We start from the raw sequence: 25,995 nt of genomic DNA on the forward strand, positions 1-25,995 counted from the left end.
CATGATTCTGTAGTTATTTGTTTCTTTAATAAGACATCTTGTATAGATCTATAAATAGGGATTATGTTGTATAATAAAATTAAGCTTTTCCCTCTCATACCTCTCAAGCTAACACTCTTCAATTTGTTAAATGATGTAAGGCATTTTCCAATAAATAAAAAATAATATAATGAAAGATGGTTTGACAAATAACTCTCACCCCACTACCGACCTGTCTTTTATTAATTTCCCAAAACAGTTGTAATTTCAGATTTCTAATCCAATGTTTGAAATTGTGCAATTAAATATTGAGGAGTTTTTTGTTTATCAAGCAAAGCATTTTGAGGCATAAGCCTCATAATCAAAATATTAAATTAATAAAAACTATGAAGTAAAAAGTTCCATTAATATCAACATAAGATCATGACAAGTCAAAGTAAGATCATAGAATAAGTCTCACACTAATAAATCAATATTAACAAGAATTCTAAGCTACTAACATTATAATTTGTAAATTCAAAGGTCTCCCCTATCTCAGCACTTGGTGGGTCTTCATTAGAATTATCATTATAGCAAATTGCTTTCTCTTTTCTCATCGTCTTCAATCTCAACCAACTTGCACTTACATAATTATTAAAAGCAATAAAAAGAACAATATTTAAAATTTAAAATAATGACTATGTTTGATTATTACAACTTTAATTACATAATTTTTTATAGTAATTTTTCTATTACTTTGTTATTAGCTTGTGTTCGACCAGTTAGAGTACTGCTCCTTCCTCCATCAGAGACATCAATATTGAGATCTTCCTCCTACAATTTTAGTGGTATAACATTATTGTCATCCACTACAAACAATTCATCATATGACGATGCATCATTAAACTAATAGATTTTCATTATCTTCCAAAGTTGTCTTTTTCAAATGTTTATTTGTTGATCGCTTGTTTTACATAATAGAAACCAATGAGTTCATCCTTAAGGTAGACATGTAATTTCTCCTCTTTATATGAACTCAATTATACAGACTCAATTTTTGTGCTCCCTTGATGATGAGCAAGCAAGACCAAATATTTTAATAGCAAATCATTGTAGTTCAACTGTTCAAGAGTGCCAAGTCCAAATTAAATCCACCATTCAATTATTTAAAAGAATTTAAGTTAGTATGCAAATTTCCTAGAACTAAACAAAGAAAGCGAAAAATTTTAAGTTTAGAGAAGAAAAAATGGCTATTGTTACTGGCGAGAAAAGGGGATCTGGCTGAGGAGGATGGCTTGGCAAACTAGCGTCAATAACACAACAATAGCAGAGTAGCTATGTGCACCCGAGAAGCAAGTGAAGTTGGGTGAGAACATTGTGTGCTAAAACATAGGTACTCAGGGAAAGAAACTGAGGTATTAAGTTTAGATGGAGTTTAGAATGGAGTGAGATAATAACAGAGAGTTTTAGGAATATATTTTATTTATAAAGTTATTTTTTAGAATCACCCTAATCATTAAGATTTGAGGTGTATGCCTCTTATTTATTACGTAGAAGCACACATTAACCATGTTGAGGCGTATGCCTTATCGAGGATTCAACAAAGCATAGCCTGGAAAGTTTTCCCAAAAAGCCAAAAATGTGTCTCATATCACATCTCTTATTGTATAATTTTAAACAGGAGATGTGTCTAACCTATACTGAAATATACACCTTATCAAGGTCTTCCCACCCTCCCATTACAAATCTCTTCTGATACTAGCTTTCAACCTTCCAAGTCTTCTACTCTTTTTTTCTTCACATATATATATAGGAGGAAGGGTTCCTTGCAATCAACCCTCCTTGGCTTACTCTATATTCTTCCAGTATAGCTTGAATCCAATCAAGCATAAGCCGACCACCATCTTCATGGAAAACCTGCTCTCATTTTTTCAAAGGTTGAGATTTCCAATCTAGCAACTCCATTTTCATACTCTTTGATAGGTAAATTTGTTTTCGATCACCCAACCTTAGAGATTATTCACACATTCATGTTTGATCTTCATTTGCTAGATGACCACTTTGTTGGGAAAGCCAGCACGTACTTATCAAACTACTTATGTAAGCATATTATTACAAACTTTTATATAGGCATTCATATTATATGAATGATCAACAAATACATATGTTAAGTGGTGCATATGCTTTAATAATTCTGACAAGAACTCTATTAACCCTGTTTGTGTTGTTTTCCCTCACCTCTGAGGCCACTACACCAAACAGTCCATGTTTTACCTTTCGGGTATAATTTTTAGCAAAGCAATACAAGTGGTTTGTGCGCTCCGAAAACACATGACATGGTTCTGTTGAGAGTTTTTTGTTGTGTTTCTGGGTCAAATCTTTATAGGGTAAATTAGATTTAAGATAATAAACTACACAAATATTTTGCCTTAGAATTTTAACATCTAGTTTAAGGTTTCTAATAGCCACAAACTACTAGAGCTAGTTATCCCTCTTGATGACGAGAGAGAGTTTTTTATTAAGGCTAATCGTTATAAGCTAAATGCTTGCCGTATAGTAGAACCAAATTCAGTATATTATTTAAAAATTGGCACCATACACTTAAAACACATTGGGAGGAAGGGGGAAATGATGATGAACCCAATCAAGATGCATAATTTTGTCATCCTAAGTTTTCATAATCCCAAATCAACTTAATCAGATGATGCACTCAACCCATCCTAACCGAGTCTTTGTTGGAAATCATAGGTTGTTTCGTCCAATAGAACCTTATAAACCTAAAGTCAATACTTGTCTAAACGAACAAATTCAAGTCAATCTTAACTAACAAGGTGCTTTGTGCCATATCAAGTGCACCTTATAATTTAATACAAAATGATTTTTTAGCCACCGAGGAGCTTGTGGTATTTGGCCATAATGTAATTTAATGTTGTGATTTTACGACAAAACCAACTAGTCTAAGGGTCATGGTCTAACTGTTTACTTTTGGTGTCGTTTGGTAGCAAATTAAGTGATTAGAGGATACATGTCATGTCCTTATTAACGATAAATTATTTGAGAATGAATCGTAGAGATATGCTCGACAAAGCAATTGCTCTTTATGAGCTAAGGTTATTCTCATGTTTATAACCCTTGAAAAATAAATACATAGGGTAGACAAATTTTGATTTAAGTTTAAACAAGGTAGATATCACTTGAATGATTTAAACTTTGTGAATTTTCTTAATATTTTTATATTTTTACTTGAAAGAAAAAATAATTCACAAAGGATTTGAGAGCATTATGATAAAAGAATTCCCTCTAGTTGAGATTGCTTCCAACACAACCATCGTCAAGGCATGAATGATTTTTTATTTTTAGATTTGAATATTGTCAACTCGACCCAGTTAATAATAGAGAATCGGGTTGAAGTATTAACTTTACGTGCTACAATATGAGCAATGAATTTGAGAGTGTGTTTTTAATGAATTTTCTTCATAAAAGAAATTAGAAGTCCATTGTGATCGTAAAAATCAAATATCTTCATGAATTTCACAACCTTAAATTCATTTGCAAACATACATTTTATTGTGTGTAATTTAAAATATATATTTTTGAGATAAATAAAATTTACATTCATCTTTAATTTTAACCCGCACATCATTTTCTAACTTTAAATTTAGAAGTTTAATATATTTGGTTGGAGAAAATATAGGTATATTGACATTGCAAAAGAGATTTAAATTGTAAAATTAATTAGGAAACTTTAACATATTTATGCACTTATCAGAGTGAGAAACTTTCAATTCGTACGACATTATCAGATGTACTATATACATTTGACATGTTTCACAAAGCATATGAAGATACTTCAGTTTTAAAAGATTTAATGTTCTTGCACAAATTTCAATGCACCTACATCATATAGTTGCACATTTTATGTACTTGCATGACTTAGCAGCACAATTTTTGGTGTGCTTGATGCATTTACATGCTTTTCGATGAATTTAATTTCATAGAGTTTGAAAATTAATTTGAGATGTATGCATACGAATTAAAACTATATGTATTTGGTTATTTTAGATGCCTTCACAAGACTTGCATGAGTTTCGAGATGTTATAGCAGAGTTGAAAATTATCTCATGAAAGTTGCATAAACGTCGAAATTATCTAAATTTTAATGTAATCATTTATATTTTACCACTAGGATCCTAGTGAATATTTCACTTTGAGTTTTTAACAATAGCATTCTATCCATTTGCACGACAATAATCCAAATTTTTCGAGCACTTAGTACGCCCTCAAACATTCCAAGAAAGGGAATTGTTCCTAGAGCTGTGAAGGCCAAATATTCCCTATAGAAGAATTGGTGGCAAATTCGAGCTAAATTGAGAAGGCCCTTTTGTCATCGAAAAGGTATATCAAGGAGTCTATCAACTCATCGATATAAGATGTCAAAGACCTATATTACCAATTAACAGGAGATATCTGCAGAAGTACTATGCTTAAAAAAGGATGTTAGAGACTATCATATTTAAAAAAAATTCTCTTAAATGAAAATCTTTTCAAGTATAAGACATACAAAAAGGCACCAGTAATCCAATAATAGTATTGTTGCATGTAACTTTATAAATACCTTTAAAAAAATATCATAACTATAAATTGATACAAATGCTTATATCACTAAATTCATACAAAAATGTATTTTATGATGTTTTATAGCAAATTAACATATAAGAGGCTATTTGGTTGACTGAAAAAAGAATGCATAGTAAAAAGAATGTTGTTGGAGAATTTTTGTATCCTCAAACGGATTGCATATTTTATAATCGAGTACGGCATAAGAACTTGACATATTCCCGAAGGGTAAAAATATCATTTCCTTATGAACTCAATAATAAAATTTACAATTTTAACAGAGATTCTCCCACTCGATGTTTGGTCGAATGGGGTTTATTTATTTCTGGGGTACAGACATCCCATAAGGGCAAGCCCCTATGGTTAATTACATCCCAAGTTTTGGCTTGGGAAAACTTTTGATTAAACTAGTGGTTTTCTTGTTTGGAAGTCATTTTAGACATTGACTAAAGTTTGCTTTTTTTTGTTTTAAAATCCATGAAAGTCTTAATTAAAGGGTTTTTCGGCCTTTAGGAATTTCAAGGAGTGGATCAACTTAGATTTAGATTTTGGGAATCAAAGCCAAAGAAGGTGAAGTAGGGGCACTTGATTCTGAGATGAAACTCAGAGGTGCCCAAACTATCCTATGTTGGGCTTTACATTTTAACAACCTAATTTCAGTTTAAGTTGATATTTTTTATTAGAAGATTGGGGCTTACATCCCAACAACGCTTGTTGGAGGAATTGCCCGAAGGATGAGGGCTTATAGGGTGATTTGGAATCAACCCATGCCTCGGACCCTAAGACTAAGGTGAGGACTACCGACAAGTAGTGCCTAGAACCTAGATCTAATGAGTGCAAAGAGGGACTTACAAGTTACACCTCACAAGAGGCATAACCAGCCCGACCTCTGGATTTATTGTCCCGCCTGGAAGGGACTACTAGCTAAACTCTCCTAATCGCTTTTAAAATTTATTTGCTAACTTTGTGTTGTTAACGAATGGAAATGGGGGCTTAGGATTTGTTTTCCTAAAATCTTGATTCATGCACTATAATAATTGGGACTTAGAGGACGTCCCAACTATTAAGTGTGAGGGACATGTACATAAGGAAAAGGACTTACCACTCTCCTACAAATGTTTTGGATTTGCTTGAAAGAGGGAAGGCAAACTTCCTAATGCGTTGAAAGGTTTTCCCAAATCAAATTTGACATGATTTTGGGGATTTGAAAGTTTCTAGGAGAAACCTAAAGATCCATTTTGGCAAGATCTAAGAGAGACCTAAGAGTAGACATGTGATGGTTTATAGCTCCTAGGTTAGGGCTAGGATTCACACAATCCAACATTTGGAGCCTTGAGGATGCTCCAAATATCATGTATGAAGGGGAAAAACGTAGGGGAGAGAGTTCCCCAAAGTTTTGAATGAACATTTTGGATTCATTGTGGAGAAGGAAGATTGATTTCCTAGGAGGTTTAGAAGACAACCTATAACACTATCCAAACTCTACAAAAAAGTGGTTTTCCCTAAATCGTACCTAATATGACTAGGAAATTTGAGAGCTTGTATTTGGTCATATTATCTTGCAAATTAGGAAAAATGAGCTTAAATAATCCTTTAATATGATGGAGCATTGATCATGGGCCTTTGAGGTCCATGAAATGTTCCGAACCAAGTTTAGCAATATTTAGGATTAAATTAGCACATTTATGAAAATTTTCAAGCTAATACATTCACTAATTTAAGAAATGAATAAATAACATATGGCTTGAATCATGATTTAGTAAGGAAACATGTATCTTAAAGCCTTTAAGGGATCAAATCACTTTTGTCATGATTTGATCCATTAAGGGCATAAAGATGATTTCCCAAACTCTTGAAAGATTTGCTTAATAAAAGTTACTAGCCATAAAAATTTTATCATAAGCCACGTAACACATCCAAAAGCTAGGTTAATCAAGCACACTTGTTCTAGGATTTTTTTGAAGAGAATCTTTGAGATTCACACTAGATCCTACAACAAGTCATAAAAAATATTTTTGGATATATTGCAAGACTCATGACAACCCTATAAGCTCCACAAAATTTTTAAATCATACTTCTATTTCGTCATGACACTAATGTTGAATAAGTACACGTTTACAATATAAAGTTTGAATGGATATGCAAGCTACACGCTCAATTTGGCTAAGAAAAGTAACACAACCTAGGCTTGAATGTGGGTGAAGGCTATGTCATACGGTATGAGTGCAAAATCATTCATTTAAGGGGGGTTGGACACTAATCCAACACCTCTATGCGCATTAAAATCCACTTGGGGTTCTCACATGAGAATCCACAAATGAAAATTACCAAATTTTCATTGATTTACGAAGAGGACAGCCGACGGGGGGTTTTGGGAGAGCGAAATTGAAATTTCTAAGGTCTTAAGGTTCGGGGGCGTCAACCACACAACAATTGGCCTTGGGGGACCCTAGGTTTCACTAAGTTTTAGTGGTATACCTCTCCCGGTTTGTCCTAGCGCTCCAAATTTCTGTCCAAGTTGCTGTCCAAGGTCCGCTCCAAGCTCCGATTCAAGCTCCAAAGTCGTTGTCCAAGCCGTTCCGGAACTCGCCGCTGCTGTCCAAGGCGCTTTGAAGGCTCCAAACTGCTGTTTGGAGGGTTTTGAAGCTCTCTTTTGCTGTTTGGAAGCTTCAAACAGCTCCCAACTTGTCTCGAAATCGCCGGAGTTGAAGGAGGAAGGAAGAGAAGCCACTAACTTTGAGAAATAAAGCAAATGGAGGGCTTAACTTTGATTTTCTTCCTTTGAATGAGAAGAAGATCTCAAGCCCTAAAACTCCCTTCTCCCTTTCACCTAGAAAAGCCGCACACTTGCGGCTTCGGCTCGCTGGAGGACGGCGACGGGCAGCAGGGAAGAAGTCGAAGCCTTCAGGAGGTTCGGCCGACGGTTTTGCACGCAAGAGGAAGGGAGAACGGAAGCCTGGGCGTGGAAATCGCCCTCTCTCGCTCTCTCTCGTCTTTTTTGGGACGGAAACGAAAGGGGAAAGTAATGCCGCTCCCCACTCTCTCGTTTGTTCTCTTAGGGACGCCTGCAAGGAGCCGCCCAAATGTCGCTTCTCCTCGCCTCGTTTCGTGTAACGAGGAAAAAAAATCTACTTGAGTAGATTTTGGCTGCCCACTTGAAGTGAAATTGAGTGGGATTTGAGAAGATATCTCAACCCTAGATTTCATATTTTGATTTGAAAATCAGATTCAACCCAAATTAATAAATTAGGACTGAAATTGAGTTCGAATCGAACCCGACTTGGATCGATTTGCGTCGATTTGGGTCGATTTAATGAAATTGAACTCGAATCGGCGCCGAAATATGTCGAATTGCGTCGAATTGGGCTCGACAACGCTCGACGGTGTTTGATTTAAATTGATTTGATTTTAATTAAATTAAATTCGATTGAATTTGACTAAAATAAATTTAATTTAAACAAATCGGGGTCCAATTTGAGTCGATTTTGCCTCGACGACGATCGATTGGGTCGATCGAGCATGATCGAGCCCAGTCGGGCTCGATCGGGGTTGGGTCGACACGAAAATAAACGTCAACAAATGCAGTGTAAAAAAAAGACTTTAGAGTTGTTTGAAAGATTATAAAATGAATGCATGAGATTATATTTTTGTTTGGTTTGAAGATAAATGAATGCAAGGTAAAATCCAAAGAGAGTGGTGGTCAGTGGTGGGTGAAGACAATGGCGGCCGAAGGTGGCGGGTCACCTGTGACGACAGTGGGCAGTGGTGGTGGTCGGCGGCTTTTGAAGGTGGCAATGGTAGTGGTTGGTGGTGACGACTGGTGGTGGTGACGGCTGGTGGCGACAACCGAAGGTGGGTGGTGGCGATAATTGCAATACACCAAATTGACCTAGAGGGTGAATTCTAAATGCATCGTTTTTACATTGCATTTATTTTACTTCAAATCAAATACCAATAATCGCAAAACCTCTCATTTAGAATACTTTACACTCATTTTACTTCAAACGAAATAGCCCCTAAGACTTCAAAGGAAGCCTAATATGTGAATCATAAAAAATTATGTTAAGTATGTATTAGTGTCTACTAATCATTTCAAAGATGAGAAGATAACAATGTAAGCCTTAAAACTAAGGATGAGAGCGATGAGAAGTGCAACGAGTGGTGAGAACAACCGCCCTATGTTGAAAGCTACTTGGAAAAAAACACTTGTACTAGAGTTAGGGTTTCCCAAACAATATAGTGAAGTATCACAGCCACACAGAGCTAAAACAATGCTTCAATTTGATGAAAGGAAAATATCAACAACTGAACTTCATATTCAATGTACTACACTTTCACCATGTTCTACACATGTCAGACTTGCAATGAAGAAATAGAGCTCTCGATAAAAATTAGGTTTTCTATATTGGACGGCTTTTTCATAGAGGAACTCACATTTAATAAATATCCCACTGCTTATTCTTTGAATGACGCAAATTCAAGATCTGGTGTTTAATTAGCTTATCAAATGGACTCGAAATATATTCAAGCTTGGGTTTGGAGAGGGTTCAGTCCAGCTATATATCTATTATTGGCACCACACATTGACATCCACACTGAATAATTTTTTTTGCTTGGCAGAGTGAGGTCATAATGCGTGTGGTCAGCAAGTTCAATGAAGTAGTAAGTAGAGATAGGAAAATGTTAGACCAGTCCAACATGGATAGGTCCAGCCGGCCCTAGACAAAGCAGGCGGAAGCCTGATGTTTCCGCCCAAAGCAATTCCCGCCCCTTGTGGTGGGGTCCACTGCTTGAAAAGAGAGAGAGGGGCAACTAGGAGGGATTTAAAATTAGGGGAGGGTTATTTAGTCTTTTGGAGAGATTAATGTATGCTTTAAGTAGATGAAGGTGCATTACGGTTAGGGTTATCTATGTTTTGCAGAATTTTATGTTGGAGGCTTTAGCATCTTGGGCTCTAGCAACATATACAGATTTGGGAGAGATCGATCCTACTCTCAAATTGAGGATCAATTGTATCTTGGCATTTTCCTTCCACTTTAATCAGTCATTACTTGTTTGCTTCCTGTTTTCTTGATCTGTTTGGAGAATCTTGGGGGAAGATTGCTGAAATCCCAATATTGGTAAGAAATATCAGAGTTCTATAAGTGTTTCCTATCAAATCGGTACCAAAGTGGTATCCGGGGCAGGAATTTGGATTATTTGTACTGATTTTGGCAGCAGATTTCATCATCTATCTGCTGATTTTTTGATGCTTTTTCTGGCTGAATTCTGGAATTTTGATTGTAACATCAATCCGGGTGTCGATGGCGGCCAAGAAGGTTTATGCTTTAGAAGAACGTCTCGAGGGGGAGATGAGCCAAATCAACGTGACGGTTGAGGATAGAATTTCCTCCATGGAAGACAAATTTTCTGACCTTCGGGAGATGGTGAAGTAGATATGGGAGTGTCAAAACCAAACAGCGGCATCAGAGGCAAAAGTGTTGGCAGGAAGAAATACAAACTCTGATTTACTCTGAAAATCATAAGGATGAAAATGAAGTAGAGATCTTAGAGGGAGAAGGGGGGAAGACTCCATCTGGAACCTTTGCAACAGGAAAGAGGAGGAAGGAATGGGGAGAGGCATGGATATATGGAGCATGAGCAAGGGTATGCTGATTAGGGAAGAAGGGAGGGAGATTATGGACGGAGAGGTGCTGATTTTGAAGGGCGGAGCAGGAAATCGAAGAAGGGTTTGGGTACGAACTTGGAAGGGTGGATTGAGATACTTGGGCGGGGGGGGGGGAGGGCTGCACCCACTTGGGGAAGGAAAAATAGGAAATGAGGGAGATCCGAAGGTCAGGAAGTTAAATGACCATTTTTTAGATGGAGGATGCACAAGGGTGGATTTACAAGAAAGAGAGATATTTCACCATCAATGGGTTGATGGATGAGAGATTGATGGCAGCCGGCCTATGTTTGGAAGGGAATGTGTTGGCATGATACCAGTGGAAAGACATGAGGCGGCCTATACAGAGTTGGAGGGAGCACAAAATGTGCTTATTGGAACGTTTCTGAACCATCGGGGGAGAGGACTTCTATGAGCAATTCTTTGCCCTGATAAAAGAAGGATTGGTGGCAGAGTACCGCGAGATTTGAGTACCTAAAGAGACAACTGGATCGACTTTTTGAGATTGTTTTGGAAGGAAATTTCATGAAGGGGATCAAATCACAGATCCAAGTAGCAGTGCCAGTCATGAGGCCTCGTGACATGGAGAGACTATGGAGCTAGCTCAGCTGGTGGAGGATTATAAGTACCAGGAGAGGGGAGTTAGAGGCGGTAATTTAAGTGGCTCATATAGGATGACTTCCACTTTCTTAGTATCCAAGGGGCCTACACCAAGCATCCTTCATGAGACCCTAAGCGAGAAGCCTGTAAGAGGGGGAAGTGGGGGAAACTTCAAAAAGCTGCTAAGAGGTGAAGATTGAAGGGGATTAGATTGGAATGGGGAGATATTCCTCTTCAGTACAGCCACTGATACAGTAATTCAAGAAGGTCTTCCAACCATCTCAAAAATTGCAACCACCGAGGGAGGGGGTGCCACCCATCAGTGTCAGACCATCACCCTAAGGGAGGGGGTGCCACCCATCAGTGCCAGACTGTACCATTACCCTCAATTTCAAAAGGATGAAATTGAGAAATTGATCAGAGAAATGCTGAAAGCATGGATTATCAAACCAAGTATGAGTCCTTTTTTTAGCCTAATCTTACTGATTAAGAAAAAGGACATGAGCTAGAGGTTTTGCTTGGACTACAGGACTTTAAATAAGGAGACTATACCATACAAGTTTCTCATCTCAGTGATAGATGAGCTATTAGATGAGTTGTGTGGGGCAGTTATCTTCAAAAAGATAGATCAGAAGTCTGAATATCATCATATCCGAATGAAAGGAGAGGACGTGCCGAAGACGGCTTTCAGGATGTATAAGCGACATTATGAGTTATGGGTGATGTCGTTTGGCCTCACCAATGCCCCAATTACATTCCAGACCCTCATGAATAGAGTGTTCCAACCATACCTCTGGAGATTTGTGTTGGTTTTCTTTCATGTCATCCTGATATACATCAAGTTAGATGAGGAGCATAGGGAACACTTGAGGACGATCCTAGCAGTGTTATAGAAGCAACAACTGAGGACCAATTTGAAGAAGTGTTGCTTTGATCAGGTCAGTGTGGAGCACTTGAGACATGTAGTATCTTAGGAGGGGGTTACCATTGATCAAGCTAAGATTGAGACAATGCTGAGATGGCCGCTACCAACGAATCTGAGGGAGCTAAGGGGTTTTTTAGGGCTGGCGGGATACTACAGAAGGTTTGTGAGGGTATATAGCACCATCGCCTGGCCACTAACAGAATATTTAAAGAATGATAGCTTCTTGTAAGGGGAGGCAGCCACAAATGCTTTTGAGAGCTTGAAGAAAGCAACCATTGTATTGCTCTTGGCCCTGCCAGCTTTTAGTCAGCTTTTCATAGTAGAGATGGACGCATCAGGGTATGGATTAGGGGCAGCTATTGTGTTAGCCACTAGCAAATAACTTACTTCAGCCAAGTGTTGACAGCTAGAGCTAGGCTAACGTAAGTCTACGAGATAGAGTTCATGGCTATTGTTTTAGCCATCCAGAAGTGGTGACCCTACCTGTTGGGTCGACATTTCATTGTCAGGACAGATTGACAGAGTTGAGTACTTATTGGAGCAGATGATGGTGATAGAGGAGCACCATAGATGGTTGTCAAAGTTATTGGGATATGACTTTGAAATTCAGTATAGGGCCAGGATAGAGAACAAGATGGCGGATGCCTTAACCAAATGTATGGGGGAGCATCAAGAGATGGCAATATCGATACCCATGAAATTGAATTGGGGGCCATCAAGGAGAAGAGCGCAGGATGCAGAGCTGGAGAGGATTAGAGTGGATCTACAGAAGGACGGGAATAGTCATCCTGGCCATTCTTTGGAGAGGAGAGACTGTTGTACCAGGGATGATTTGTGATGCCTAGGATCATACTTGTCAATCACGCATGGCGCGGCGCAGCGCACCTATGATACCATCTGCATGATGCGGCGCACATGTTCAAGTTGGCACACACCACGTGGGCCATGTGTGCGCAATGGTGCACGGTAAGCGCAATTTGAATTTAAAGGATTTTTTAATATAATTATAAATAGTTTTTAATATTTATATATTTTAATTTCAAAAATAATGTAATAATTAATTTTAAATTATTTTATATAATTAAAATAGTTTAGTTAGAATTTATTGGACTTTTTTAAAAATACTTTTATGGATTTTTTTATTAGAAATTTAGGAAAAACTTGAAGCTCATTTTAATGGTTTAGACTTTGGACAATAAATATATTTAACCAAGCATTACCCAACTTGATTAATACTTTAAAATAGGATACATAGAATGATTTTTATAATTATTTTTTTATTTTGCGCAGTATTCAAAATGGCGCGCACCGCACCGTGCACTATGTGCCACGGCTCCACAGGGAACTTTGCTCCATGGTGCACCATTCGCTGTTGATAAGTGTGCCTAAGACATCAGTCCATATTCCCATTCCTGTTAAAGGAATTCCATGGGAGCACTATTGGAGGTCATTCTTGGGTGCAGGACTTGCAACAGAATTGTATTGGAAAGGGATGCACAAGTGTAATACCAAAAAATATTTAGGTAATGAAAATTTTAACAGATTGTTCTTTTAAAGTTTAAATAAGTTTAATTAATATTTTTTAGTATAATTAAATGCTAAATAAATTAATATTTAATTAATAGTTAATTACTGTTAAGTCAATATTAGCATTTATATAAGTAAAATATTAATTGAAATTAGTTCTTTCTATATTTCTGAAAAGATGCTTTCTTTGGATGTGAGAGTGATCAATTATTCTGAGAGCAGTTATACGGTGGGCCTATCATTTCTTATGATTTAATAAACACAAGCCAACAGACGGTTGGAGAAGTGTGAACATTAGGCGGGTGCAGCAGTGGAGGGTTGGAAACATGCGGTTATGAAAAATTAGAGAAAGGAATCAGTTCTTTGTGAAGTTGTCTTCGGCTGAGTGAAAGAAGAGAAGATTTAGATGAAAGCTGGTGAGTGGTCGAAACAAACACTGTAGTGAGTGAAGAAAAATTTACGTAAGGAAAGAAGAGGAAAAAGAGAAATAGGAGGAAGGAGGAGGTATGAAATTTCAAAGTTTATTATTATATTTTAAATTTCCTAAATTCAATAAAAGTTTCTAAAGAGGGTGACCAATTGTATTTTAGAATTCTTTGGGTTTATGCAGAAGGGAGGTTTCAAGGTAATTTATTATGTTAAGTATAAGTTGATGTTATGCAATTTATTTGAGGTGAATGATTTGAGAAGACAGCTCTTCAATGAGGTAAGTAATACAAGTTAAATTTTAAAAGGTAAACGTTGTTAATTCTATACATATATACTTGTAATTGACTAAATTAAAAAGAAAATATACATTAAAGTTAATGATTTTGCTAAGGTATGTTCATAGCCAAGTTTTCATGTATGAATAACCTCATGTATATTTGAATAATGAGAGTATCAAATAAAAGTTAGCATATTTATTTAAAGATTTTTCTAGTTAGAAATATTTTGAAAAAAAAAAGTTTAATTCTTTACATATGGCACACACAGTCTCTTTATGCAAATATTATAACATATATATTGTTATGAAAGTATGCAATAATAGAAGGCACTTATGAAATATGAATATTGAAAGTCTACTGAATATAAATTAAAAAGATTGGCTATAAAATGATATATTACGTGCAATTATATGTGGGGCAAAAGAGACCTCAAATATGATACATACATTACAGGTGGGGCAAAAGCAATCCCAGAAATATAATACATGCATAGCAAGTGGGGCAAAAGAGACCTCCATACAGTTAAATGACGATAATGTCAGATTTATCTGGGCTCCATTAAACATTCTTATGAAAGTTTAGTCAATTCTTTATAAAATTAATATTGAAAGTTTGTACATACTTCAAAAAAATTAAATGTTAATCCTAAATATGATTTTATGATGTTTTGCAAATAATGTAAGTTTATTCAATTATGATTACAATGTTGTGACTTCTTGTAATATTGCATTTAAACTGTTATTTAATTTGCATAACTTTGTGAGCCTCATAGCTAACCGATAATTTTATACAGGTTGTTACTTTATGAGCCTCAAAACATCAAGTAACTTTATGAGCCTGCTGTTTCCACCCAAGGCGATTCCCGCGCCCTTGGTCCACTACTTGAATAGAGAAAAAGAGAGGGATGGCTAGGAGGGGTTTTGAATTAGGGCTATTTAGTCTTTTGGAGAGATTATTGTATGCTTTAAGTAGATGGGGGTGCATTAGGGATAGGGTTATCTTTGTTTTGCAAAACTTTCTAGTGGAGGCTTTGACGTCTTGTGCTCTAGCAGTGCATAGGGATTTGAGAGAGATCGATCCTGCTCTCAAATTGAGGATCAATTGTATCTTGGTATTTTCCTTCCTTCATCAGTCATTACGCATTTGCTCGCTGTTTTATTGATTTGTTTGGAGAGTCTTGGGGGAAGATTACTGAAATCCCAATATTGGTAAGAAACATCAGAGTTCTACAATGTTTCCTATCGGAAAGTTGTGAAATTGTTTAATAATATAGGCATGAGAGGAAAAAAAAAGAGAGGGTAGAGAGGAGGCCCTAAATAGTTCATTCAATCAATAAATGATCCCAATCTAATCCTATAAGTCTTCTTTACAATCAAAGGAACCTATGTTGCACGGATACTCCTATTTACGAGGCGTGTTGTATCGGATACGTGTCGGATACGGATACGCCTCCGATACGGCACGGATACGTGTCGGATACGGCCTTGCCGTGTCCGATTAAAATATTATTTAAATTTGACTGGACACGCGTATCGGATACGCGTGTCCTATTAAAAAAAACACGGAGCCACGATTTACCCTTTTCTTTTCGACTTTCCACCGTTTCCGCTCAAAACACGGAGCAACATTTCAAAGAGCTAGGTTTTTCGTTTCCACACACGTGTTCATCTTCTTCGTTATAGTTGAAGGAGCGGCTCAATGACGCGAGCATAGAAGCAAACAAGATCATCCTTTGTCAACAAAGAGTCTTGACGACGCGAGCATTAAAGTCGATAGGATCATCCTTCGTCGACGAAGCGGCTCGACAACGCGAACAGTGAAGGCGACGTGAGCAGTGTAGGTTCGTTTTCTTCATCGTTCTTCGTTTTCTTAATCATAGGCTCGGTATCGAAACTTGGTACCGCTTGGTACCGAACGTTACTGGAACTCGGTGTTGCTCGGTACTCGTCGAGTACCGAGCAGTATTGGAACTCGGTACTGCTCGGTATTGGAACTCGGTACTGCTCGGTATTGCTCGGTATTGGAACTCGGTATTACTCGGTACTACTCGGTACCGAGCGGTATTGGAACTTAGTACTGCTCGGTATTGGAACTCGGTACCGAGCGGTATTGGAACTCAGTACTGCTCGATATTGGAACTCGGTACTGCTCGGTATTGGAACTCAGTATCGCTCGGAAAACTCCAACTTATATGGAAGGAGACAACAGGATGTGGGATGTTGCTGGAGATGGATTTGAATCTCTTGAGGATATGGGAATATTAGAAATTGCTAATCTTTCACTTGATGAGCCTGAATTAGAAGCTATGATATTTATTGAAGATGATATAGAAACTCAAAGACAAACCACTGAAGAAGCTAATCCTATCATTCGTTCTATTGAATAGTTGAAATTTCATGTGTTGGGCAATTTATCTTCTTGTTTTTGTTGTTGTACTAGACATTTCAATACTTAATGCTTACTTTTATTTCAATTTTTTTGTCATTTCAAATATTACACTTTGATTACTTTATTAATTTTTATGTATTATTTATATATTATAATGCCGTATCCGCGCCGTATCCGTATCCTGTATTTTTAAGAATTGGCGTGTCCCGTATCCGTATCGTGTCGTATCCGTATCGCCGTATCCGTATCGGTGCAACATAGAAAGGAACATTGGGTTAAAATTAACTAAAGAAATTAAAACACACACACACAACAAAATAAACTATAATAGAAGTAATAACATTGGAAAAAACTTAACGAAGAAGAATCAAAATATTTTCAAAATCACAATCTCTAGAATCTAACATAAGTTTGTAAGGCACAGTTACCATCTAAGTTTATTTACGTATGGGTCCAATGAACATCTCTCAAATTGAAACATAAAAAATAGTATGCACCTGTAGGTGGAAAGGATACCGATTAGCAATGTCAATTTTTGTGAACAAAATGGTTCTTCAAATGCATCCAAAGAAAGCGAATCTGAAGAAGATTCATCTGAAAAGTCAAGTGGTTCATCAAAAACAAAGAAACTAAGTCCGATAGGAAACAAAAGACTAACAATTATAATGATAATAATGCAAATGGTGATGGTAGTAGAAGAAACATTACAAAAATTTTAAAATCTGAAATCAACTGAGTCCTTCTAGCTTGATGTTTTGAAATGAAACTATCTTTGAATGATAGTACTAGAATGCAGATCAAGCATGCATCTCTTTGAATGTACACAAAAGAACTACAGCAGTGATATCTAATTACATTACAGCAGTGATATCTAACAGAAGTATTTTACCATACTTCATTACCAATGTAGTTGAGAATGAATCAACAGTTGGATGTTGGAAATTTGTACAACTTATCCGAATGTAGATGGTTAAAAACTAATCACGTTGATTATTGACGCATATACAAATTTTGTAGATAATGTTCATGCAAACAACAACTACAACATCAAGCCAATAGCCCACTATATGGGGTCATAATGCACATGTAAACAAGGGAAAAAATATACCTTAGTCCTTGCATTGATCTCAATGTTTCATCATTATCATTAGAATACATTATTAGATTTCACCACATAGTTCTATTTATTATCATGTACATAGCAGTGTGCAAGTACAATTCAAAGAACAGAAAGTGAAAACAAATATTAGAACAAGTCAGCACTTAGTTTTATTGTTTGTGAATAGCTAATAATATGGCATGCCATCAATACATCATGACTAGAGAACATTTCACAGCGTCCAAGAAGAGAGAACCAGATGAAATAATAGGCACTAATGACATAGATTATCAGAAACATAGAAAATTCATTCCAGCAAACAAGAATATACTATAACTGAATTCAGAAGGATACCATCACATATGCTAAAATCTATAATCGATGCAGCCTTTCCCAAATATTGATCTGTAAGGTTGTCATGATTTCCACTTTCATCTCTATTGCTTTGAGGAAGCTTAGATTCCTCAGAATTTGAAAGAATCTTCAAAGCCTATCATAACAAGAGAAGAAATTAGATTTGTTAAAAATAAATTTGGAAAACAAAATTCAGCATCACCATTTTTGTTAGACACAAAACTTCAACGTCTAGTCACTTGGTCTAATGAGAAATATAATAAGAAATAAAATAAATTAAGGGTAAAAGCTCAAAATAGTCCCCCGACTATTAATAAATGTTAAATTTAATTCAAGACTTTCATGATGACCCAATTTAGTCCACGACTATTAGAAAATGTTCCAATTTGGTCCAAAGGCTTTAAAATTAACCCCAATAGTTAAATGAGAGGACATTTTGAGTATTATGGTATATGGAAGATTATATTATTTTTTAAAAGTTTTTTGTTATTTATCATATTAAAATAAATATAAAAAAATGAAAGTTAATCAATTAAATAAGTATATATCTCCATTCACTTGACTTCAACCAAGTGAATGATCCTCTCTCTTTGAATACCAAATATTCAAATAACACACATAAAATGTTGTAACTCTCAAGTTACATCTTCTTCCTTCAGCCCCAAAGTTGTAGGAAGTTTATCAAATCATTTATTCGTTGGAACACAAACCAATGAGTAATCCTCTAGACATAGGATTCAAATCCTAATCTTCCTCATTTGCTTAGCCCAAAATTGAGCAAATGCTCATCTTCCTTTGAGTACCAAATGCTCAAAGAAATTTCACCATTTACTTAGCCTAAATCAAATAAGTGGTCCTCTCTCCTTGAACATCAAATGTTCAAGGAATAATCACCAACTTGCAATTCATAAATTGCATATCAACTCCTTTCTATAACTCAAGGGTTGTAGGAAAACTATCTCATTCTCCTAAGCCTCCAAATTATTAGAATGTACGTCCCTCTTTGAACATCAAATGTTCAAAGAATGTTCATGAGGTTGTAACTTCCAAGTTGCATCCCCTCTCCTCCATCCTTCCAACCCAAATTGGAGGGATGAATCCCCTCTTTGGACACCAAGTGTTCAAAGAAACTTCTCCAAATTGCAATCTCTAAGTTGCATTTCTGACCACCTCTTTTCCTACGAGCTTAAATTGTAGGAAACCTTTAAATTCCTTTCCATTTGCCTAGCTTCAAATTAGGCAAATGAATTTGTCTCTTTGAACATCAAATATTCAAGGAACATTCATTGATTTGCAACCCACAAGTTGCATGATCCTTTCCTTGTTTCTACAACTCAAAAGTTGTAGGAAATCACATCATTCCCCTAAACCAAAATTAGGAGAGTGTCCACCCCTCTCTTTGAACACCAAATGTTCAAAGAGGTTTCGGAAGCTTGCAACCCAAAGTTGCATCTTCTTTTTTGCTTTCTACATCTCAAAAGTTATATGAAACTCTCTTTCACTTAACCTATGTTGAGTGAATCAATCATGTTCTAAATCAACCTACTTGTTAAACCAAAAGCAACAAGTAGTTTCATCTCAAACATCGGATTCAAAGGTCCTATTTCCAATCCATCCTTCCAACCTAAGTTGAAAGGGTGCAACCCTCTCTTTGAATATCAAAATGTTCAAAGACATTCACGAATTTGCAACCCATAAGTTGCATATTCCCCCAACTATCCTCCAACTTCCAAGTCATAGGAGATTTTCCCTCTCTTTAGCTCCAAAAGCTAAAGGGAGTTTTCCAACATTTAGCCCAAAAGCTAAATGTCGGATTCCTACTTTCTCTACTTAGCTCCAAAAGCTAAGGAGAATTCTTTAACACATAGCCCAAAAGTTATAAGTTGAACAGCTTTCTTAGACCCAAAACTAAGCAATCATTTTCATTTCACCAAGTCAAGTGATCTTTCCTATCACATTTAAAATGCTAAATACATAGGGAGTTATCCCATTGTTGAAGTTCATCCTACTCTATTGGATGAATTTCACCAAGTCGTAAGTGCAACCCCTTAGGCATGTCTATCTTACTCTATTAGATAGACACTTCTCTTATCCAAACAATAAGAGAACTCTAAAATATCTAAAAATCACTTAGGTCCCTTTTGATACAATGATCAATCATCTCCCCCAAAAGGTGGGAAACCTACATCATTGTATCTTAGGATTCATAAATAATAAGCTTGTCCAAAGCAAGTATTAATTACTTTATGGGTTCTTCATAACCCTTCTAAAGGTGAAACATTTAAAAATCAAATAAAATCTTTAAGCCACAAATAACTTAAAGTAAAACCACCATTGGATAAAGATTAAACATCTTTATTCCAAAATAAAATTAAGTACCCTTGACATACCACACAAGCCTCACACACTTAGGTGTACAGCCCCTTAAGTATGCTAGGATTAAGATTTTTCTGTGTGTGCATATATGTGATTGATAATTTGGTATGAATGCTCTTTTGGATTGTCTGCGTTGTGGACACTTGCTTTTAAGTGGTTAGTATAGAAATATATATATATATGCTTTATGTGCATGTGACCATGTCCAAGAAGGAATAAAATAAATCATGATTATTATAATGTTGTTTGCTTGCAGGCGCTGCTTAAAACCCTCCAAGAGGCATGACCAACATGGTAGAAGCAGATGCTTGACACTCTAAGTGCTAGACAAATTTTAAATGTAATGTGATTATCATATAAACTGTCTTCTAACTCTATTTTGTATACTTGAGTCTTTTTCATTTTCTATCATGTATTTGATTAAATCTATGATGTAAAACTTGTAGGGTTTGGATTAGAAGGAAATGTGGATTAGGGGTGTAAACGAGTCGAGTCGAGTCGAGTTTAGGTCTTATCGAGCTCGGCTCGTTAGTCAAAAAGCGAGCTCGAGCTCGAGCTCGAGCTCGAGTCGAGCTCGACAGACGAGCTCGAGCTCGAGCTCGTCCCTCTATAAACGAGTAATAAATAATTAACGAGCCGGCGGCTCAAGCTCGAACTCGAGCTCGTTAACCATTCGAGCTCGATTATAGGCTCGAGCTCGAGCTCGAAGCTCGATAAGCTCGGCTCGCGAGCTCGTTAACGAGTCGAGTTCGAGCCAGCTCACGAGCCGGCTCAGCTCACTTACACCCCTAATGTGGATCGAGGAAGGATGTACTCCTTTGGAGGTCCCAAATATCCATTTGAGAGTTAAAGCTTGAAAACCCCCATAAGTAGAGTCTGTAAATTTAACTGGGTTATATAATGACAGGCAACTCAGCTGCCAAAACTGTTTGTAATAATTGAGACATTACTCGTACTTCTATTTTGGTTGAATTGCAAGCATGTTTTGATTGTCTACTTGATTGCGCAAAAAGCATGCATTTTTCCTAGGTTTATTCTCTTGTTTGTTTGAGTGTAGCCTGGACTTTAATGCGGTAGGCTCTTAGAATAAAATAAGATTTTTATCCATTATAATGTAATCAATATAAAAATTGATTTAGGCTCCATGATTTTCTAACAAATAAGAAAGTCTTGCATGGCTCCCTTCAAGGGGCCAAATTTTCAAAACATAAAAAAATCATGCATGGTTAAAAGTGTGTTGCATATAGAAAGCTCTCACTTAAGTACTAGATAGCAAAAAGTCTGTATTTGTGAGTCTGCATTCTGCATACCTTTATACATAGGCATCTTGGCCTCAAAGTCAAATTGGAAGTCCTACTTCTTAAACAAAATAGCATTCCCATTCTTCATATGCATTAAGACCATAATACATGGTTTGAAAAACGATTAGGAGAGTCTAACTGGTAGTTCTTTCCATGCAGGACAATAAATCCAGAGGTTGGGCTGATTATGCCTCATGTGGGGTATGGTTTGTAAGTCCCTTTGCATTTCATTATACTTAGGTTCGAGGCACTACATCTTAGTAGTCCTAACCTTAGTTCTAGGATCTGAGGCAATTGTTGATTCCAATCACCATATAAGCCCTCACCTATGTTGCACCGATACGGATACGGAGACACGGATACGACACGATACGGATACGGGACACGTCAATTCTTAAAAATACAGGATACGGGTACGGCGCGGACACGGCATCATAATTTATAAATCACACATAAAAATTAAGAAAACAATCAAAGCATAATATTTGAAATTACAAAAAAAATGACAACAACATCATTTGTAGCCTTGTAGCTTATAATATCAAAACATAAGTAAGCATTAAATCTCTAGTACAACAACAAAAGCATAAACATAAATTGTCTAGCACATAAAGTTTCAACTATTCAATAGAAGGAATGATATGATTAGCTTCTTCAATGGTTTGTCTTTGAACTTCTATATCATCTTCAATAAATATCATAGCTTTTAATTCAGGCTCATCAAGTGAAAGATTAGTAATTTCTAATATTCTCATATCATCAAGAGACTCAAATCCATCTCGGAAATGAGAGAACTTTGCTCGCAGCCGCGGAAGTAAATACGACGCATCTTTTTTTTCGACGAACACGTGTATCGGATACGCGTGTCCTTTTGAAACTAAATAGTATTTTAATTGGATATGTCTTTGGTGTATCCGACACGTATCGGTGGAGTATCGGAGGTGTATCCGTGTATCGGTGTATCGGATACAGCACGCCTTCATAAATAGGTGTATCGGTGCAACATAGGCCCTCACCCTTCGAGCAGTTCCTCCAACATATATTGTTAGAATGTAAGCCCCAAACTTCTAATAAAAATATCAACTTAAACAAAAATTAGATGTCTAAAATGTAAAGCTCAACATAGGATAGTCCAAGCACATCTGAGATTTCTCAGAATCAAGTGCTCCTACTTCACCGCCTTTGACTCTCATTTCGAAATCTAATTCTAAGTTCTCACCCCCTTGAAATTCCTGAAGGTCAAAACCTTTTAAACAAGACTTTCATGGATTTTTAAAAATCAAATTTTAGCCAAAATTTAAATGACTTCCAAAAACAAGAAAACCACTAGTTTAATCAAAAGTCATCTCAAGTCAAAGCTTGAGATGTAATTAACCATAGGGGCTTGCCCTTATGGGACGTCTGTACCCTAGAAATAAATAAATCCCATTCAACCAAACATTAAATGGGGGAATTTCTATTCAAAATTGTAAATTTTATCATTGAGTCCATAAGGAAATAAAATTTTTATCCTTCGGGATAATATATCATCGTTTTTATGCCGTGCTCAATTATAAAGTATGCAATCTGTTTGAGGATAACAAAAATTCTCCAACATGTGGTACCAAAGAATGCACCTAAAAATTTAAAATTAATTGTGTCTGATATTCAAAAAGATATCACAAGAGCTTTCATTATTGTAATTGCTAATTTCATAACTAAGGAGATTGGTGATAAGTTTTTTTTAATTTAAGTTGACTAATCGCGTAACACATCCGCAAAAGAGCAAATGATAATTAAAGTGTATTTTGTTAGCAAGAAAAATCAGATAATTAAATATTTTTTGGGGATTGCTCATGTGTCAGATACAATTGCAAGTAGTCTCAAAATTACAATTGAACAACTCCTTTCAACTTATGGAATGAGCATTTCTAAAATATTGGGGTCAAGGTTACGATGGTGCTAGCAATATGAGAGAGGAGTTTAATGGTTTAAAGTCTCTATTTCTGAATGAAAATAAATCAGCACATTACATTCATTTATTTTCACATCATCTTTAGTTGGTATTGGTATTAATTGCGGAAAATCATGTTTATATTATTTTTTTATTTAATATAATTACAAATATGATGAATATTATTGGTGTTACGTATAAGCGTCGTTATCAGCTTCGAGATATATAAAGAGAGAAGGCATTAAATGAATTACAGAGTACAGAACTAGTAACTGGACGAGGCTTAAAGGAAAAAATAACCCTTAGGCCTGTAGGCGATACACGATGGGGTTAGCATTATGAAAGAATTATAAGGTTGAACATAATATTCTCTACAGTAATTGATGTTCTGAAAATTATTTTGGAAGATTGTGTAAGCTCAAAACAAAAATGTGAGCCTTACGGATTATTGAAATCATTAACAACTTTTAAATTGCCCTTTCTTCCTACATCTGATGAAAGATGTACATGGTATCACTATTAAACTATTACAAACTTTGCAGATGAGAGAACAAGATATGGTAAATGTTATGTCTTTTGTTCATATAAAATGAGATTTAATATATGAAGAACAAAATATTGTAAGTGATAAGTCTTTGGTTTGTATATATAAAATAAAACTACAAGATATTAGAGATAATAAGTGGGCGAACTTCATCAGTTAAGTAACTTCATTTTATGAGCTGCACAAATGTTCTACATATGGATGATAAATGGGTTGCTCGTGGCCGGCCTCGTTGTAGAGCTCAGGATAAAATAAATTTATATCATTTTCATGTTAAAATTTTCTACACAATTATCGATATGTAACCTCAAGAGTTGAACAATTGTTTTACAGAAGTAAATATTGAGCTACTCTTGTCTATTGCCTGTTGAATCATAATATTGAATTTTATGCATTCAACAAAAATAAGTTGATTAGAATGGCACAATTTTATCCAACTGATTTTACTATTTTTTATCGATCATTTTTTGAAAATCAAGTGGACACTTATATCATGGATATGCGATCTAATGATCATTTCTCTTCATTAAAAAATATAAGAAGCCTTACAGAGAAAATGATCCAAAGCATGAAGAATATTATATATAATCTTATTTTTAGACTACTGCAATTGGCATTAGTATTACCTGTTGCAATAACAAGCATCGAAAGAGCATTTTCTGCCATAAATATTATAAAATTCAGCTACGAAATAGAATTAGAGATCAATGGCTGAATGATATGTTAATCGCTTATACTGAAAAAGAAATTTTAAAATGTATTGATAATGAAGTAATCATTCAACACTTTCAGCATGTGAAGAGTAGACGTTATAAACTGTAAGTTATTTATTATCATATATTTAATATTCTACCTTAAATAATAATTTGAAAAATAAATTTAAAGTTGTATATGCCGGTCGCAAGCTCGGATGTAAAATTTTAAAAAATTAATATAGTCCCCCCACCCAAATAAATTTTCTAGCTCCACCACTGCAGGTACCCGTTCACAAATATATTGCATGTTACATTCAGGTCGAGTGAAAAGAGAATCCCACTCCTCTCTTGAAACAATCCTTTCGAGGGACTCGCTTATGAGGAGCTTAACACTGGAGTATGGCGGACCAACTTTGGCCACATCTTCCAAGAAATCAGCCTCCCAAACGAGAGCGACCACAGAAGTTCCACCTCTCAGTCAAACAGATCTTTATCCATCCCAGCCAAAGTCAAGTCTTTCATATGAGACACATAAAAAAATTAAGCTAAAGCACATATCTCCCTTGCAAGACATCTCTCACAATCAGATCAACCACAATACCACATCAAGACGCTACTTGCCCCATCTCACCTCAACAGGCGACCTCAGATCGACTCCCTGCTCTACGCCAGCCCGATCTCCTAACTACATTCAGACGCTACTCGCCCCTCTCACCTCAACAGGGCGACCTTAAACTGGCTTCCTGCCAAAGCTAACTTGGTCCACGTGTTCATCCTACTCACATCCTCTCTCACGGTGACTTTCACTTCACTCGGCACAGACGATTGAGCAACATCAAAGACGGATGGAACAACTACTGCATCTTGTACATATCCACTATAACACTTCGAGCCCTATAAATAGAGGGAGCAGTAAAGGGAAAAAAAAGTAGGAAAGGGGAGGAAAAAAAGAGGATAAACAAGAAAAGGGAGTGGGAGAAAAAATAAGTAAAACAAGAAAATGGGGGAAGGGGAGATATTGTGCCATTTTTCTCTTTTCTTAGCTTAAGATCTGCAGCACAGAACTCTCGCTTCTATTATTCATGTACATCTGACGTATATAACAAAAATTTTATCAATATTCATATTCTCTCTCCCTCATGCTCTCTCTTTTTCTCTCATGTTTTGACTTCGTCATCTTCACATCCAGGCTCTCAGTCTATAGGCAGTCCGAAGTATGGTCTGACATCATCCACCGAAAAAACAGGATCCAACACTTATGATATTAAGAAATACGAAAGAAAGAGTGTTCAGCCAAGAGCTTTAT

The 25,995-nt window shown here is 36.2% G+C and overlaps 1 protein-coding gene across 5 annotated transcripts in view; it reads right to left on the reverse strand.

Annotated features, from left to right (window-relative positions):
* The window catches only part of LOC110094032 (endoribonuclease Dicer homolog 4), a 105,900-nt gene that overhangs the window by 54,688 nt on the left and 25,217 nt on the right, over positions 1–25,995 (reverse strand). For all 5 annotated transcript variants that reach the window (XR_002302802.2, XM_020819139.2, XM_020819138.2 and 2 more), the window contains exons 10-11: positions 17,841–17,976; positions 16,885–16,981 (exon numbers count right to left, since the gene is read on the reverse strand). Coding sequence is in view for 4 of the 5 variants with exons in the window: in XM_020819139.2 (XP_020674798.1) it covers positions 16,885–16,981; positions 17,841–17,976 (233 nt within the window). In the remaining variant the exon portion in view is untranslated. The remainder of the gene's footprint in view (positions 1–16,884; positions 16,982–17,840; positions 17,977–25,995) is intronic.

This window comes from Dendrobium catenatum, unplaced genomic scaffold, assembly GCF_001605985.2.
Source record: "Dendrobium catenatum unplaced genomic scaffold, ASM160598v2 fragScaff_scaffold_156, whole genome shotgun sequence".
In the NCBI taxonomy this organism is placed as follows: domain Eukaryota; kingdom Viridiplantae; phylum Streptophyta; class Magnoliopsida; order Asparagales; family Orchidaceae; genus Dendrobium; species Dendrobium catenatum.